This window comes from Glandiceps talaboti, chromosome 8, assembly GCF_964340395.1.
Source record: "Glandiceps talaboti chromosome 8, keGlaTala1.1, whole genome shotgun sequence".
NCBI lineage: Eukaryota > Metazoa > Hemichordata > Enteropneusta > Spengelidae > Glandiceps > Glandiceps talaboti.
Window position 1 is genome coordinate 19,534,266 of NC_135556.1, and position 18,721 is coordinate 19,552,986.

Consider the following 18,721-nt stretch of genomic DNA (forward strand, 5'->3'; position numbering starts at 1 on the left):
CACCGCCGAGTGCAGTGCCCTCTGCTCATTTATATTTATTGTCATCACCACTGGGTACAGTGCCCTCTATGTTCATTTTGTGTTATTGTCATCACCACTAAGTACAGTGTCCTCTGCTCATTTACATTTATTGCCATCACCAAAGTGCAGTGCCCTCTCTGTTCCTGTCCTTTCCTATCTCTCTCACACACTTATTATCTTGTAATCCCATAAATTGTGGTTTGATACAGAGATGTAGGATTCCTTACATCATGATCACTTATATCAAATGCAACGAAACGTGACAATGAAAAAACAAATCATTCAAGACAGACATTTCATGAGTTACTATTTTATTACTTGGTCAGTAGCAAAATATGAAATACAAAGGCATATAAAAGGTATGAAGTTATTATAAAAGGTTACATTATACAATAAATATATATGAATAAGTACGATGGGGGGTCTGATAATACAAATTGAAAATACAATCAACAGCAGACATACCATGATCCTGATAGAGGGCGCCCTATTCAAGTGTCAATATATGTGACCACATAACTTCAAATGCATCATTACACAGTGATACTGATACAGGGCTACAAATGAGTCGTAAATAGCCCAGGACACAGTAACATCGGTTTCTATAACAATTTCAAACATGATTGGAAATTAACAAAATGACTATTTTCGTACAGTTACTGTCCATTACGGTTACCATGGCACCAATAACAATCTTCCAAATTAAGATGGAGATATATTTTATTGCCTGCATTTCTGTGGTATTATCTTATTATTATACTTATATATCTCCAAAATGTTGAGCTTACGATAACACAATATATATTTGACTCCAAAAAAGAAAACAGGACATACGATCATAAATCAAGTGTATAAAACAATGCAATGGAATAATGTCTAGTCTATTTTCCAAAGAATCAATATAAGTAAAGTATCTTTCTTATTTTAAAGTTATTTGCCACTTTGCTGCAAAGTGTAATCACGTAATAGGTACATAGATGGGATATCAGTCATTATCGTACACATACAAAATGTAGTATCGCTTCAAATGTAATTCACTGGCGCATCGAACCCGTGCAATAATTTTCTATATCATGCCCTGGCACACTTTGCCCAAATATGGCAAGTGGTGCACTTGTCAATATCCATTCATTTAGTGATTCAGTTTTGATTTGTTCTCATATGATAAAATAAAGTATTAATAAAGTATTATATTAATTATTGTATTAATAAAGTATTATATTACGCCCAGATATGGGGTTTAAACTTTTATTTAGTCAACAGCTGATATCCCATCCTTGTAATCAAAAAGAAACTAAGCTCAACTCGGAATAAAGAAATAACTGATAAAGTTTATAGCACCTTTAAAAGGGACGGATACCTTGTAAATTCACATTGTTTGTTAAAAAACTTGGGATGATAAATGAAATAAAATGCATCAGTGTTATTCACTTTCACTACAGAGTTAGCACTGATCCAAACTATGGCAGCAGTGAGACTTACAATAACAATGATAACATACATACCTTAGTATTTAAATTAGTAACAGAAGCAATTGACAATATGCTCAAAACAGAAATTGCCTTGCATTGTTTCTGCCTTACTAGCTGACTCTGAACTGATGAGTGAGGGTGAATGAAAGAACACAATTTATAACATTTGACATTAAAGCTTTTATTAAATTAGAGAGAATTCACAAAGTATCCTTTCCCATTTAATTTTAAAAGCAAGTTTAATAAATTTCAAAATATACTAAGCACCATTTATGTAAGTAAAATAATTATTGTGATGTCATTATCACTTTTATCGCAGGAATGATGATATCAGTTACTTGTTGCCAAGGGATGCAGTTTAACAACTATCTGATGGTTGTCATGACAACATCAGTACTGTACATTTGCAAAGACTGGACATACTAGTCTATGCAAATACCCTTGTTAGTTCTTTTCATCTCAGAGCTGGACTAAAACACACATGCAATGTCATCCTCTCCATTCTTAGACTTGCATTCTGAAAAATAAGTTCAAAAAGGCGATTCAATGGCATTTTTTAGTTAATAAATTTTAGCTACAAGGATCACAATTAACACAGCATTGTAGCTGAATAAATAGCAATTAATTTTTACCCTAAGAATTGACTGATTGTGATACCAAATGTCTATACACCGTATTAACACTAAGGTTATCATGTCACCATTAACTCTACTGGTACTGTGACATACATAGCACTTTTGAAGTTCAAGCTTTTTAAACAAAAATTCACATTTTTAGACTTAATTTGCATATCAACGATGAAGTCATCATGTCAACAACGTTCTTCTTCTACACATCCCTAGGAACACCCTCCCCCCCTACCATCAAATAGCAGCCTGATCTGTGTAACAGCTTCAGAGTTTCAGTTTATACTAAAAATCATATATTTTACCCACATCACACATCTATGGTGTGATCATGTGCTTCCAGTCACTGAGTCAAGTCATTTGGCAGCAACCTTGACCCTGGGGGTTACACTTTCATTTAAGGCTAGAATGGCTTACTACTGAGAAATTCTACTTTCTTCAAAACATAGGTTTAACCTTTAACCTCTCTTACCACTGCAGTCACTAATGCATAGGTTGCTGACATGCTTTTAATTTCTTACAATTTACTAATTTATCCACACAATGGTTATCCTGTCAGACAATGATGTTATCGCCCGTTTCATACTATGGAAATAATCAGGTATGATTACTTTCCCAATGTGGTGTTATCCATATTTACTCTATGTCATGACAATCAAGATGGACAAGTAATTAGATACTACGCTCCAATTTTTTCCTTCATTCAGCCAAGGAAAATATGAATGACCTGAGGGGCCTTGTCACTACGTGTCGCTAGAGGAGTACTGACAAACCCTTAGGTCTTGAGTATTTTCCAGCTGAATGAAGACAAACATCGCGGAATTTTTTATTATACCTCTTCACGCACAATTCATGAAAAAATGGGAAAACAAAAAGAGATTTGGGTCACTTTGACATGTATTTCAAGCACTGCAGAACCTGTGACATAGACACGGGTTGTCATGACATAGAATGACCAGGGTATACAATCAATATTTTCTGTTCAAAACCAATATCTTGGCTTGTGCATGATATAATTTACCTTTATCACAGTGCTTGCCATAGTAACCAGTTCCACTACATTGACAGGTGAAATCTTTGTGTTTCTTCTGAAGACACATACCTCCATTCATACAGGGATTTGACTTGCATACATCTCCTGTCAATCAAATATTTGTAATCTTAGTAAACTTGAAGAGATATTATTTTTACTTGCTATGTATATACAACGTAATAGATAAAGAGTATGATTCATTGTGTTACTAGGCAACTAGCCATACTACTTGTCAACCAGCTCATATATAAGAAGTGTACATAAAAATGGGGGAAAAGCTAAAGGCGAGACAGGAGTATAAAGGCCCCCTAACTTCGTGGGGGTTATTGTCAACTTTGAATGCATTCATACAGTGAAGAAGGTAGCGATTCCTCTATGAAAATCCATAATAACAATGAGCAGCTGGCCAAGGTGCTTACGACAGCCACACGGGTGGCCAGCTCCGCCTTTAAATACATTTTCTGCATAGGTACATTACAATGTAATACATATTACAACAAATGTTGTACATTCAAAGTGTTCTATGTCCCCACAGTGCTCTTGATGTCTGGAATATGGTCCTACATTTGGTGGTAAGTTCACAACATCCTACATTGCAAAAAAACACTGTCTGCTAAATTAACACCATTTTCTGTTTAGTAGACAATGCTATGTATGATGTTATGAACTTTTATGTTATGAGTAGACATTGTTAATATATGGCTTTTAGTTTTATAATGAAACCTTTGAAAGTCTTAAAAGAAATTGACAAGGCTGGTCTTAGTCATTCAACAAATAATGCACTGGTCAGAGAATGCTGGCGTTTTCAAAATTCCATAAAAAATTTTTTTTTTTTGGGGGGGGGGGGGCAATTTACTAGCATTTAGAACTATGTATCACAGACACACAGTTTGTCGTCTACCTTACACAAAGTCCATTCTCAAACTATAGTATTAGGGTGGGTGGCTTGGTGGGATAGGGTGATGTTAGACATGCTTACCATGTAGATCTAGGTGACAATCTTCTATACTTTTATACATGTATGGATCATCACAGGCTATAGAGGTACCACACACACATAGCTTGTCTTCTACCTTACATCCGGTCCACTCTTTGTCACAGTCTTGGCCATAAACTACCGGTACATAAAACACAAACCAGTAATGAGTGGTTCTGTCATAGTAAATGAAGTGTGTGCATGTTTGACTTGATGTGTTAGCATGTGTGTGCATGTATGTGTGTGCATGTATGTGTGTGTGTGTGTGTGTGTGTGTGTGTGTGTGTGTGTGTGTGTGTGTTTGTGCATGAATCAGGGCATGTGTGAACATGTGCTAATTTGTGTGAGTATATGCATGTGTGTTCTTTGTGTTAGTGTGTAGCATGTGTATTTCTTTTAATGTGTGTGTGTATGTATGTATGTGTGTGTGTTTGTATGTATGTATGTATGTATGTATGTATGTATGTGTGTATGTATGTATGTGTGTATGTATGTATGTGTGTGTATGTATGTATGTATGTGTGTATGTATGTGTGTGTATGTATGTATGTATGTATGTATGTATGTATGTATGTATGTATGTGTGTATGTATGTATGTATGTATGTATGTGTGTATGTATGTATGTATGTATGTATGTGTGTGTGTGTGTGTGTGTGTGTGTGTATGTATGTATGTATGTATGTATGTATGTATGTATGTATGTATGTATGTATGTATGTATGTATGTATGTATGTATGTATGTATGTATGTATGTATGTATGTATGTATGTATGTATGTATGTATGTATGTATGTATGTATGTATGTATGTATGTATGTATGTATGTATGTTTTAGTATAATTAATGCATATATATGTGTGTGCGTGTATGCATGTATGACATGTAAACACAAAGCGCCCTCAGGAGTATATCACTTTACACTTTGACAAGACAGATCCTCCCTCTGCCTTCACAGATTAATAGTACAACCCCTAACATAACCTTCCAAGTAATTCTCATCTTTAATTTTCAACTCTTTACATTTGAGGTTGCTATCTAAAAAGGTCCATCCAGTAGACTTACCAACCAACAAACAAAAGTAGACTTACCAACAGACATAGTAAACTTTTCAACACAAAAAGTTGACTTACCAACAAACACAGTAAACTTACCAACACAAAGTACACTTACCAACACACACAGTACTTACCAACACAAAGTACACTTACCAACACACACACATTACACTTAACCAACAGACACAGTACACTTACCAACACAAAGTCCATTACCAACACACACACACACACACACACACACACACACACACACACACACACACACACACACACACACACACACAAGCTTACCAACAAACACACATAATAAACTTACCAACAGACAAACACAGTAGAACTGCGATGACAAGGAGATTAAGTACAATTGTTGCCTTCATTTTGACCTTGAAGAAAAAAAATCACAAAGCTGATATAATTACATTGACACTTTTCACTGTTTTTGTAGAATAATTTTTGCAAACCATTATATGACAAAACCCCATGACCTGTGTATACAAGGCATTTGCATGAGTGCCTGCTGTGTTCTCTGTGGCCATACTTTGATGAGCATAGCGAGTGAAAGTGCAGTAGAAAACACTGCAAGTATGAGTGCAAACTTTTTGATTTGTTGAATCATTCTCGTGACAGAATACATTTGAACACTTTACATACTTTGTGTGTTACATCCTTTCTTAATTCATTAGTCACAGAATGACATTCCTAAAAAAATGCTACTGCTTCAACAGTAAACAAAATAAACACAAAAGGCAGAGCTCTAGGTCAATCATTTTTATCATGAAGCTATCTCTCCAAACAGCAAGTTATGTTGGTCAATAAAGTCAGTTCATATCCATTTCTATCTACATAATTTTCAGAATCATTTAGTTAGTTAGGTGGTGTGTGTTCAAGAACTCAGGGTTTGGGCAATGTCTACTACAAATTCTAAAACATTGGATGTCTTCTCTCTCCATCCTGGACATTGGTGTATGATGTCCAACTGTCTTGACCATAGTTACTTTTTTATGGTAAAACACTATATCCTCTTTGGCTTAATTCCCACCATCACTTGTACCCAAGGGTCCTCAATTTTGTTATACTTACAGCCTGTGTGTCATTTCAGCATTTCATCTCTATCGGCTGTCACAATTACTTTTAATAGTCTGTTTACATATGGTACATGACCCAGAAAACTGCGCAGAAAATTACACCTCATCAAAAAACACAAGTTTTAAAAAAAAAAAATGTTTATTTTGACAATTTTACCAAATACTGAGATAAAGAAATGTACCCGGTAGGTTTGGTGTACGAGTAATATTCATTGATGACATTAATAGACATATTCCTTTGTGAGTATGTACAAGGCCTTGACCCCTTTCTCTAAGATGGTATTTCATTTTCAACATCTGACAGTTCCTTGACCTATTTCAAGGCCTAACATTTACACCATTACGTGGAAACAAAATGGCAAAACAGTAATTCATAAATCACTTCCTGAATGTTGTAAATTAGGATTCACACATCAGAATTATCATATCTATAAGGTTATGATACTTTTGTCTGACTGTAACATTTTATCTAATTATTCACAAAAGCCTCATCTTTTATCGAGAGAATGAATGTTCATGGACTGCCACTATGAGTACATATAGTTACAAATGAAAATTTCTACTCATGGAGTCAAATCAATTCCATGGAAGGTAATCTCAAATTTTCAAGTGAGTACTACACATCCCTGCCATTGCTGATGAAACGTTTGTGAAAATGTAAGATTTGTTTCTAAAGAACTTCTTTTACAAAAATGTACTAATCATCAACTATCATACCTTCAAGTATAAAATCATGCTATTTTATTGTTTTCATGGCATCATTAAGTTTCGTTTCTTTACAATCCTGGGTGCATCCAAAAACTGTTTCAATGAATCTATCACTCCTTATTACTACTATACTTGTGATTGCAAGCTATCGTTTCATATAAAATCCAGATCTGAACTGTGCCTATTTTTATTTTTGTACTCAAATACCTGAAATAGAATATTACTGCCTAGGAGCATCATAAACATATCGAACATTTGATTTCTTGGTCGTCACTAAAACTTCGGCTCCACACACTGCACATGCATTACTGTAGGCGCGTACAAATAAGTCGACCTTCTTGTTCTGTTTTGACCCTCTAGGATGAGGTAAAAAGTTATTGCAGGTACTGAGAATTAAGGACTTAGTTTCTAGTAAGTCTATGTCATCACACACCCTAAAAATACAGTGTCAGTCAGGGTTAAAGCCGTAGCCATACACAAAATACACATAAAACTTTTAAGAAGTCATGAAACCTAGTGTCTAGCAACTACTGAAAGCATCGTGAACACATCGTATGGACACAATCTACAGTACATTGTACTTGAGTTTAGCTAACTGTTGCCCAGGTTGCTTGTTTTTCTTACATGATAGTAACTATGCTGAAAATCACCATAATACCAATATACATGTAGGTGTTCATTTTAAGGAAATTCTCTTTGGTAGATAACACAAAACTGTCTTGGAACACAGACCCCATACAAGTCATATAGGGTCTCTATCAGCGTTTTTGTTAAGGGCAACAAACATGTAAGATATACTTGAGTGTCCCCTTCATTTTACCAGGGTTTCCCACCAACATTATGGTATCATGTATGAGACTGTATGTCAGTTTTACCATATTCCCACTTTCTGTTTCTGGGTTCTCCAGCCTTAGCAAAAACATTGGTCTATGCTTGAATCTATGTCTTTGTCAAAGTGTGTTTCCTACCACACCCGATGTGATATTCAACTTGCACCCATTTCAGCTTTATTCACAAAGCATGGACCATCATCCTAGTGTCATTAACTTTAAGCTGAAGGCAATGAATAAACAATACCAAAACCAATAGAATGACCTGAGCATTGAAACAATAAGTGACATGCTAATAGTAAAGAAACCAATCAATGGGATGGATTACTCAAGTTATTTCTGTAGTGTTAAGAGTTAGTCAATTGACTACTGTTGAGAAACTAAAAACCTAACTCAAATTTAGAGAAAAACTAAAAAGTGTGTATAGTCATCATATCATGTGACTTATTGCCAATGAATTGTTTGCATATATGTGATGTTTACATTTTGCACACTGTTGACAAATTTCTATCATGCAAAACTTTTTATCTCTTTTGAAGTGAGGCTATTCCATCTATTGTGTTTTTGTTTCCTCTATTTCATTTGCAAATCTATCATAAAATTCTTACATATACGCTATTTTTGTTCAAGTTCAACAGCTGTATTCCTTCTGTTGTCAAACTGGCCCTGCCATGGCCCCAAAGTTGCTGACCCGAAATTCCAGACACTTAAAAAATTTACATATGATATACTGAACTCCCGGGGACTATGGTATGGGTGCTACTGTTAAAGAAACGACCCAATGCACACAACTATCAACTTTAAGCAAGTTTACCACTTTTAATACTCGATGACGAATAAACTATTACTCTTTTAAAAGTCTAGAATAATAAGTTAGTGACTTTTCTACGCCATACTTACGAGATTTGTCGTACACTAGCACCCACACCTAAAACTTTCCAGTGAGATCGTCTGCCACTTCGAAGTCGTAATGGTAATTGTTTGATCAAGTACTCCCTAGGTATCTTTAAAAATCGTTTACCGTGGAGCTAGCTAGCTATCGCGCTATGCGGAGGAATCGCGAGACCCTCCAAGGTCGTCGGTATCAAATCGCCCACAATGTCTAACGTTTCAATCAATGTAAAATGTATCAGCCGAATTAAATACAGGCAGAAGGTGATGACAAAGACGCTCCTTTTATCTTTTATTGTCTTGAATATAGGACGTCGTCCAGACAGGAAAACAAATTGGCTTACCCAAGATTAAAAGTTTACTATGACCTAGGTGGCCTATCGTACTTCCATTACAGCCAATATAATTGGTTAAAAATGGGGATTAAGAACAATTCAGCCAATTGGCACCAGTGTAAGTAAATACCTACCATAATTCGCCACATGTTTCGTGAGGACGTACGACTAGTTGTAAACTCTGCGGTTATCACCTGGCTGGTTCTCCGGTAAGGTAAGGCAATTATTGTCATCAATATAAAGGAAAGTGTGTAGACGCAAGGATACTTTGGATTGTATCTCACATCTAGATCATTGTGATCGTCTAGTTTTTGCCGTATAAGCAGTGTAAACCTGGCCTCACTAGTCATGTAGTGTAGTCCCAGCTCCTGGGCAACTCTAACTATAGGCCCTACGTGTACGGGTCTATGCTCTGACTTGACACTGGAGTCAGATTTATTTGGTTGGTATGAACCCGTTCTCCATCGGATCTGTAAGTGATCTAAACAGAGAATAGATAGACACAAATTGAATCTGCTGTTGTTCAATGTGGTAGATTACACAAGTGATAGCGGCGCCTCCTTGTATAGTGCGGATCTCAGACCACTATTAAACGAATATTTTTAGTTGTCTGAGTGCGGATATAATCGTATAGGGTCTATGATATAATCTACCAACATAAATAACATACACATAGTGACATATTCATGTAACATTGCACTAGGCTAGTTTTACTAGTAAACAATTGCAATTTACATTAAACTAGAAAAAAAAAACTTTACCGGTATAAGATAGTCAATATAATTACAAATAAAAGGCAGCAATAAAATGCTATCTAAAAAAATTAAGAGATAGGTTCAGAACAAGCTGCATAGTTGTAAAGACAATGTCAAGGTGGGTAAGCAGAATAAAAGTCTGACACCCCAGCTTTTGCAATGTGTTAAGATGTTCTGTTATAATCATTACATGTAATGGGTGGGCATAGGATGGGGTTGAACAATGTATTGTGCTAAGATATTCTGTTATGTCTGAGTTGAACAATGCAGTGTGCTATATTCTGTTATAAATATAATGGATGGGGGTTGAACTGAATGCAATGTGCGTAATATGTTCTGTTTCATGTAAAATGGACTGGATTATCTGAGATGTTCTGTTCTGTCTCAGTTGAACAATGCAATGTGCTAAGATGTTCAGTTGTTGAACATTGCAATGTGCTAAGATATTCAGTTATGTCTGATGCTGAGTTGAACAATGCACTGTACATGCTAAGATGTTCTGTTATGTCCCAGTTGAACATTGCACTGTGCTGAGATGTTCTGTTGTCAGAGTTGAACCAATGAATATGTTGTGCTTTCTTGCAGGCAAATCAGAAAATTCAAGGAATACTAACTTGAGGTTTGATAATGATACGACTTGTACCTGGTGGTGGTAGCGGTGGTGGTAAGGAAGGAGAGAAAGTAGATATGGAAGAAGCAAAAAGTAAACAACGATCAACTGTCTGGACATCAGTCGCAATATTTGCTGGAATTGTTACAGTGTTAAGGCTAAGTAAGTATTGTATGTATTATTACAATGTGCCAAGATTAGCTGTTCTGTTGTAATATTCGTCAGTGGTTGTAGATTGTGAAATTCCAACCAAAATTTACCAAAAATTGCAATTGTCATGTAAGGCTTGTATTAAAGTAAGACATTACATGCAGATTGCCTGAATGAGAAGTCAAGTTTAGTTTAGCTTAGTATATTATGGATTACTCTATGAGAGGAGTGTGTATAAGAGAGAAAAATGTACAAATATTGTGATGCTGTCCCTTTGCACTCAAGTTGGTGCTGAAGCAGTCAGTGTTCAACAGCTCAAATTATCAACATGACTGTCATCTTGAATAACCTTAGGCATTATACCATGCACAGGCCAAGTCAGGTGAACCTTTTAAGGGCCGTATCAGGTGAACCATTTGAGGGCCCTATCAGGTGAACCATTTGAGAGCCCTATCAGGTGAACCATTTGAGGGCCCTATCAGGTGAACCATTTGAGGGCCCTATCAGGTGAACCATTTGAGGGCCCTATCAGGTGAACCATTTGAGGGCCCTATCAGGTGAACCATTTGAGGCCCTAGGGTGATCTAACATATACTTCAAGGCAGTTGACTGAGATATAGATGTATTGTAGTCATAAATGCCTTGATTATTCAATATGTATTACTGTAACTATGCACTTGAACGAAAAGCTTGTCTGTAAACATTATTAATCTTGTTCTTCATCTTTTCTTCACAGCACCAATTGTAATTGCAAAGCTATCAGAGTAATAACATGGATTGGTATGAACCTCTGTAGTGAAGAGAAAATATGTATTAATGAAGATTATACCTGATGTATTTCATTGAGAGCTTCATATGTGTGGATATGTGACATTTATGGACATCATTTGTATCTGTGATATCTCAAATCAGGATGAACTACAATAAGAATTAAGATTTGGATTTGCGTTTATTACTCTTTCCATATGACAATTTTGTTTTCAAGAATGTACCAATATTGTCTGTTGTTTGTAGTCTTTTTATCCCATTGTTATTAAAATAAAATGTTGTTATTTAACATTCTAAAAGTAATTGATGTGTATGGCAGTTTCCCTTCAATTCTTTGTTGTCATATCATATATCTTGACTTATTTAAACACTATCAAATGATTCATACCAGGGTGTGGTAAGATGCAACCATTTCGCCACATTCCTCCTTTCCATCCAATCACCAACCATTCCTCTACATTTCACCATCCAACCATTCCTCTACATTCCACCATCCAATCGCCAACCATTCCTCTATTCCACCATCCATTCACCAACCAACCATTCCTCTATATTCCACCATCCAATCACCAACCATTCCTCTACATTCCACCATCCAATCACCAACCATTCCTCTACATTCCACCATCCAATCACCAACCATTCCTCTACATTCCACCATCCAATCACCAACCATTCCTCTACATTCCACCATCCAATCACCAACCATTCCTTTACATTCCACCATCCAATCACCAATCATTCCTTTATATTCCACCATCCATTTTTCTTCCACACTTCACCATTCAATTGTCAACTATTCCTCCCTCCAATGATCACACATGCCTCATAAGCATGTATAAAGAAAACAAAATTACACCAAAAGTAAGCTAGGCTCTTAAATAACAATCAATTACATTCAAATGGTTCCATGGTAACATCATATCATTATAGTAAGACAAAGCACAGTGATACATGTCCAAAATATGAATATGGGGGGGGGGGGGGTAATTTGGAAAATATGGTCTTTACTAGGGTGCACTATTTGGCTTTGTTCATCAGAACTGGGAGGTCAGTTTGAGAAAACTTATGAACAACACATCGAACCCCACCGTCAGTTAAAAATGACCACCCCCTTACCTTGAAGTCAACTTGTACACTATCCTGTGTACGTTCATGATCGCAGCAGCGCCCTCTATACATATGATCAAATATGTGCATGTTTTTACGTTTCGGGTGATGTACAAGCTAAATCCCCCGAAATATATTCCACTTTATTTTGGTCAAAAAAGTGAAATTGAAGCTAAAGATATTTTTCAAATACTACTTAGGGGTGGTAATAGTGGAACTAGTAGTAGAAAAATAAGAAAACTTGCATAGTTCATTGAATGGGCAGATGAATGAAGCATATATTTCGATGGCACTCCTCGGATTTCAAATATTTGTCTGCCTGTTACACGTACTTGCTGAGCACTTCAAACCCCCAAACAAAACTCAAAATAATACCAACTAAACATACAAATATTAGAGTTACTATAGTGAATTCAATGGTAAGTGTACGTTTGCAAACGAAAAATCTTAAAAGAAACTGAGGATTTATTGAAAAACTATGGAGGAGACAAGTTGCATTCAGACACCTAGCCAGCAGGTATTTTCCCTTCAATCTTGATTTCTGGGAGAAACAGCTAGTATAGCTGGTGAGGAGGACACCTCTCAGTGAGCACTTTTTTTTGAAAATAAGAACACTTAGGGGGCTATTTAGAGGAGTAAAATTTCAATCTATGTACATTAATTTATAAAAAATCACAGCGTACTAGAATATTGTCTTCAACCATGACCAGAATATTTCGTGTCGCCCCCCCCCCCTGAGACCAACATAATTTTCGTGCCCCTCCCCCACTCCGCCATTTTTGTGCCTCAATTTTCTCCTAATGCCCCCTGCCGTAAATTCTGCTCGTTCCCTAAGATAAAACTTACGAACGTTCCGATCACGTAATTTATTGCATAGAGGAAATCCGTACTGTTGTTATTACTAACCTTTCGTTGTTCTCTTTGGCATTTTTTTCTGTATATGATGAAATTAATGGCTTGTTGCTGCCGACTAGTTTTTTCCGCAATGATACGCTGTCCTAGAATACACAAAATGTGCCGCCCCCCAGGTTCTGGTATATGATGTGATTTTGGTTACTAGGAAGAGATGCTTCTTGTAAGTCAAACTTCGGCAAGACTTCTCTAAAATTATCTCCATTTGGTTTTTGACAAAAACTGACTGACCAATTCTTATCATGACACCCCTAAACACAAATTTCAGCCCCCATCTACCAATGTCTAAAGATTAAATCTTTCGACAAAAATCACTGTTGGTCCTTATTTCCACGTTAAGAACATCTTGTCTTCAGTATTTCTTCATCTAGACAACCCTCAGGACTCCCCCCCCCCCCCATTTCCAGACATAGACATTTGGCAGGTTTTTTTGAGTTCACCTTTTTTGACCCCAAATCACTTTTACCTAATTTACATATCGATGATGTCATCTTGTCTCGAACATTCATCTAACCAAAAATAGAAACACTCCCACCAACTGTTGTCAGACATAGTTTTCGAGTTTAGTTTTTGGGTATTTCTACAAAAATTCAGACCTATTTTGCATAATGCTTCGGACCACTTTGCCTCGTCGAATAATCTATCAACAAAACCCCAAAAGCAAAAGCCCAATAAAATTCAACTGTAATCGGCCAAGAATTTTTTTTGTTAGATCATACATTCATGATGTCCCCTGCTGTGCATTACCTTTGCAAAAATTGAAAGAAATTACTGTCTCACATTTGTAAATACCACAAAGTATCTACAACATCCAAAAAATTGTTTGGTTTTGGTATTTGACTGAAGGTCAAGGTCACAAGAATTAATCAAGGTCTTACTTGCACCTGATAATATTGGGGTAGACACTTGAATGTGGCCTCACAAGCTATAACACTGAACCCTTACAATTAACCACCAAAGGTCCCAAGCCAGTATTAACTTTGACCATTGCCAGTCCTGACATTTGTAAAATATCTTTTGAATACTATTTCTAGTTAATAAAATAAGAGTAAAACTTGGTAGTTCTTAGAACTGTGCGTGTACCTGATGACTGTAATTAGATGTTACACTGAAGTCTGGATTACATATACAGCCAAGTTCTACTCACTCACCAGTCTCAGCAGTTGAATAAGTACGATATCTTCAATACTATGGTGTATTAATGTACACGAGTACATTGCATAGGTTTATATTTATGTGCACACAATTATGTCCTTCAGAAGCTATGTCAACATATATATTCTGGGTCTGAATAGAGACTAGTATTACCTGTGCAAAAGATTAATAGAAATTGGTCACAAAGCGTCTGTGGTATGCAAAACAAGGCTTGACTTTGATAATTAACCCCAAAGGTTATGGTTACAGTTTTGAAAGAAAGCTTGCACTTAATCATATGGGGGTGGACACTTGAATGGAGTCTCTGTGTATCAGTTTCCAAGTATTGGAGTAAATTAATCTTTACTACAAATATGGCCACCATTCCGTTGAATTTTATAATTGCATACACTATATGCATATGGTCCTTAGAAGATATATGTCACTTATATATAAGCTTTGAAAGAAATTAGCCACTGTGTGTCGAAGATGTGGGAGTCCGGATAAATGAACAAACCCAGACAATACATCCTTTACAGGAGCCAATCAAACACCCACGACACAATACATCCACACATTCCTTAGAGGAACTTATCAAACACTTACAGTAATGGGCGACAAAAGACGGATGCTTAATTAGCAATATACCCACATTAACACAGGGAATTCAGTGGACTTCTATCCTGTTGTGCAATGTTTATATCAACAAATGATAGGTTTTCTTTAATCATTTTACATGCAAGAGTGGTGCCAGCCTCATCGTGCATTGGTTTTGATATAAAAGTATAAAATTTGGTAATTGTAGGTGGATTTTGTATTCCATCAGATGCTGGAAAATGAGAATTGTCATCCAAGTTTACTGAAAAGTGTTGGCAAAGGTCATAGAGATGCACACTCAATGTATACAACCTCTACATGAAATGTTTTTTTTTTCAGACAGAACATTTGCACTTGTAATTTGTTTCATGTAGTGAGTACAGCAAAACTGGTTTCAAAGTGACTCATGTCTTGTTAATTAGTGACTTAATTCTCTGTATGTCTTGTTACTTATCTGGGTATATTGCTGCGTGAGCATCTGGATTAATGTCATGATTAGTGAAACAAACTACACATGCTTCACCGAGAGCGTGAACAAAGAAAGTCCAGCATGTGTCTACCACTACAAGAAGACAACATGTAGCACTAAACACAAGCACGACATTAAAAAGACAATAAATCAAACGCCAACAATGCATTCACAATTAAAATTGGAAAAGTGCACACATTTATTAGGGTTATGCTTATCATGTATAAGTAGGAAATAAGCTCTTCATGTGCCCTTTTTGTACAGTGATTTCATTGGAGAATTCCCCCATTTTTTTTCTCATTTTTTCCATTAACATTATTTATATATTAGAACCTGCATGATTTCATCTTCCCCTATCATTCAATATTATAAACTTTCTTTATGACACAAACATGAACAGCTAGCACTTAAAAATGAAAAAAAAAATTGTACAGTACAATTTTCACTACTGGCTAAAATACTAATCCAGTCTTGAAAAAAGAACACAAACAAGAATTCTTTTAAGTATGCAGTGGTCTATGATTTTTCACCGTGAAAAAGAAGAAAATTCTTTCTCAAGGCTTAGCTATACAAATTATATATTAAATGACAAAATGACATTGAGTGTACATGTACATACATCTAGAAAATCCTTCTTGTGGTATATCAGGTATACCTGACATTCAATAATAACTACGACTTGTACAGATACCACAAGGAAAATATAAAATAAAATGTTAATAAAACAGCACTTCTTTCTGTCAAAAAATGTTCAAGATTCTTCTTTGGAAAAAAGGGGAGGGGAAAAGCACTGGGACCAACTATAATTCTCTACTTGGACTACAATGTTTCAACATATCTAGTTAGTTGGTCCTGTGGAGTAAGCGGGGCCATTTCAGTGTCCTCTCTGTTTAATGCTGGGTCGGCAGGACTTTGAAGTTGGGGCATATTTGGATGTTGGGTGGGGTTCTGTGGCAGCATTGGTTGATCAGTCTGCATTGGATCAGGCGGACCTACGCTACCCGGATGGGGTGAATGCACAGAATGAGGAGACGGTTGGGTAGAATGTGTCCTTGGTGAAGGTACAGGTTGAGACTGTGGTCTCGGAGACGCCGCTGGGTTCGGCGACCGAACTTGTTGAACAAATGCAGCCGTTTGTGGTGACCTCACTTGATTCAAAACTTGAGGTGACTGTGCAGCCAACATTTGTTGTTGCTGCGGGGTCAACACAACTTTGTTTTGTTGTGAATTGACCAATTGTTGTTTTAATTGTTCTTGCTGGGCATGGAGAAGTTGCTGCTGTTGTTGGAATTGTTGCAGCTGTTGAGTTGCAGCATCCCCCTGAACCTGTTGTTGAAGTTGCTGGAGCTGTTGAGGTGTCATCTGTCGTCTCTGTTGGACCTGGACCTGGCCCTGACCAAAAGGTGGCATCTGGGCTTGTTGTTGGAATTGCTGTTGCAGCTGTCGTGCCCGTAACGATTGCTGCCACTGTGCTTGTTGTTGCTGTGCATTCAACTGCTGACTTTGTTGCTGCCCAATCTGCTGACTTAACTGTTGACTCATTTGTTGATTCAACTGTTGCTGCATCTGTGGAGCCATTTGCTGTCCCATCTGTTGCCCTATCTGTTGTCCCAACTGATTAATTTGTTGCTGCTGTTGCTGTTGCTGTTGTTGCTGCTGTTGCTGGTGAAGTGACCTTTGTTTGATAAAGGCAGCCATAAGTTGTGGATTTGATTTTAAAATATCTAATACTTTCTTTTGTTGTTCACCAGTACTAGGTCCCTTCAAAGTTTCTAACAACTGCTGCAAAGCAGCCGATGGTACATTTTGTCTTAGTCCTTGTGGTGGCATGGCAGGATTACGTTGTGCCGGCATGCCAGTTGACATAGGCTGTATTGACTGCATGGGTTGCGGAGGCTGTTGTGGTGGATACATTTTCCACCTGTCTAGTGATGGTAGCACACCACCAGGCTGTTGATTGGGTGGCATCTGTACAGGTGGCTTCTGGGGTGGTGGAGGTGCTGTGATAGGTGGTGGCATTTGATTAATTTGAGACATCTGACTCATGGGCGGTGCCTGGGAAATGGGATTGCCTTTGCCAAAAGAAGGCGATGGAGTTCTTTGAGGCTGCATTGGGGCTGTCCTTTGAATAGTTGCCATGAGTTGTGCATTTTCTGCAGCAATTACTGCACCAGGTGGGGGTACATTCATATTTTGTGACATTGCTACAGCAGGAGCCTGCTGCGGTTTTGCTGGTTGCTGAGTCTGAATGCTTGGTGAGGGATGAGATTGTACTTGAGTATTTGTCTGTGGAATTGACACAGGCATCTGACGTTGTTGCATCGTAGCCATTCGCCTCCGCAGCATTTGTGCCTGCTGAAGCCTATGTTGAAGTTGCTGTTGACGTAGCTTATGTTTAATGTTCAAACAGAATGGCACAGGACATTTGGCCTCCTGACAATGCTTGGCATGATAACAACACAATGCAATGAGCTGTTTACATATTGGACAGCCACCATTTGTTTTCCTCTTGCAGCTTCTTGTATGTTGCACAACACGTTTCATCTTCTGACAGCTTGGCAATCGGCAATTGGCATCTCTGCATTGGCATGCATGTACCAAAGACTGGATGCACCTCTGTATAGACTGTCGACGGGATTCCTGAGGACTGCGTGTTTGATTGGCTGGCTGATCAACATCAAGATCCAGACCCCACTTGTCCATCTTGTGTTCATGTCCAATTTTCTGATAGCATGGCACACAGAGATCATAGTCCTACAGGTAGACACAAAAAATAACTGTAAGAATCACACAAGTACCTGAGAGCAGAAGCAAACGTGCAGTATGGCAATATATCTTTGAAAAAGTCACACATTGGTCATTGTGCTAGATGTTGTGCAGGTCCAAACTTCAATGAGTTATTACTATGAATATCTTATTTCTATGGTGTTAATCCTTATTACCAGTGGGGTATTTGTTAGTATACAAAAGTTGGGAAACACATGTTAACATTAAATTAGATTGGATAGTATGATTTACACACTATTTAGTAAATTTTATAACTCTCACTATAAGAAATCATGTGGAGAGTACACAAATTAACTGCAATTTTCAATCAATATGACCTCTAGATGTAAACCTAGAATTGATGATTACCTCAAATTTTGGTAAGTTTCAACAAGTGAGTTGGTAATGTGAT

General features: G+C 37.1%; 2 protein-coding genes and 1 long non-coding RNA gene across 9 annotated transcripts in view; 1 reads left to right on the top strand and 2 right to left on the bottom strand.

Annotated features, from left to right (window-relative positions):
* Positions 1-329: 329 nt before the first annotated feature.
* On the bottom strand, positions 330-8,845 carry LOC144438862 (protocadherin-like wing polarity protein stan). The gene is made up of 5 exons (XM_078128064.1): positions 8,713-8,845; positions 5,506-5,572; positions 4,132-4,266; positions 3,141-3,257; positions 330-2,010 (listed from the first exon to the last, which is right to left on the bottom strand). Exons 2-5 carry the CDS (start codon positions 5,564-5,566, stop codon positions 1,964-1,966), a joined length of 360 nt encoding a protein of 119 aa, XP_077984190.1. The 5' UTR covers positions 5,567-5,572; positions 8,713-8,845; the 3' UTR covers positions 330-1,963.
* A 329-nt stretch (positions 8,846-9,174) lies between these two features.
* Positions 9,175-11,553, top strand: LOC144439497 (uncharacterized). Of its 2 annotated transcripts, none has more exons than XR_013481106.1 (3): positions 9,175-9,252; positions 10,379-10,565; positions 11,290-11,550. It is a non-coding gene; the product is annotated as an uncharacterized LOC144439497 (long non-coding RNA). The 2 variants fall into 2 exon arrangements; XR_013481107.1 differs by having other exon boundaries at positions 9,187-9,247; positions 11,290-11,553.
* Positions 11,554-15,718: 4,165 nt separating this feature from the next.
* Positions 15,719-18,721, bottom strand: part of LOC144438524 (CREB-binding protein-like) — a 29,179-nt gene continuing 26,176 nt past the window's right edge. For all 6 annotated transcript variants that reach the window (XM_078127587.1, XM_078127589.1, XM_078127585.1 and 3 more), the window contains one exon: positions 15,719-18,297. In XM_078127587.1, the coding sequence (XP_077983713.1) occupies positions 16,363-18,297 (1,935 nt within the window). In that variant the 3' untranslated portion in view covers positions 15,719-16,362. The remainder of the gene's footprint in view (positions 18,298-18,721) is intronic.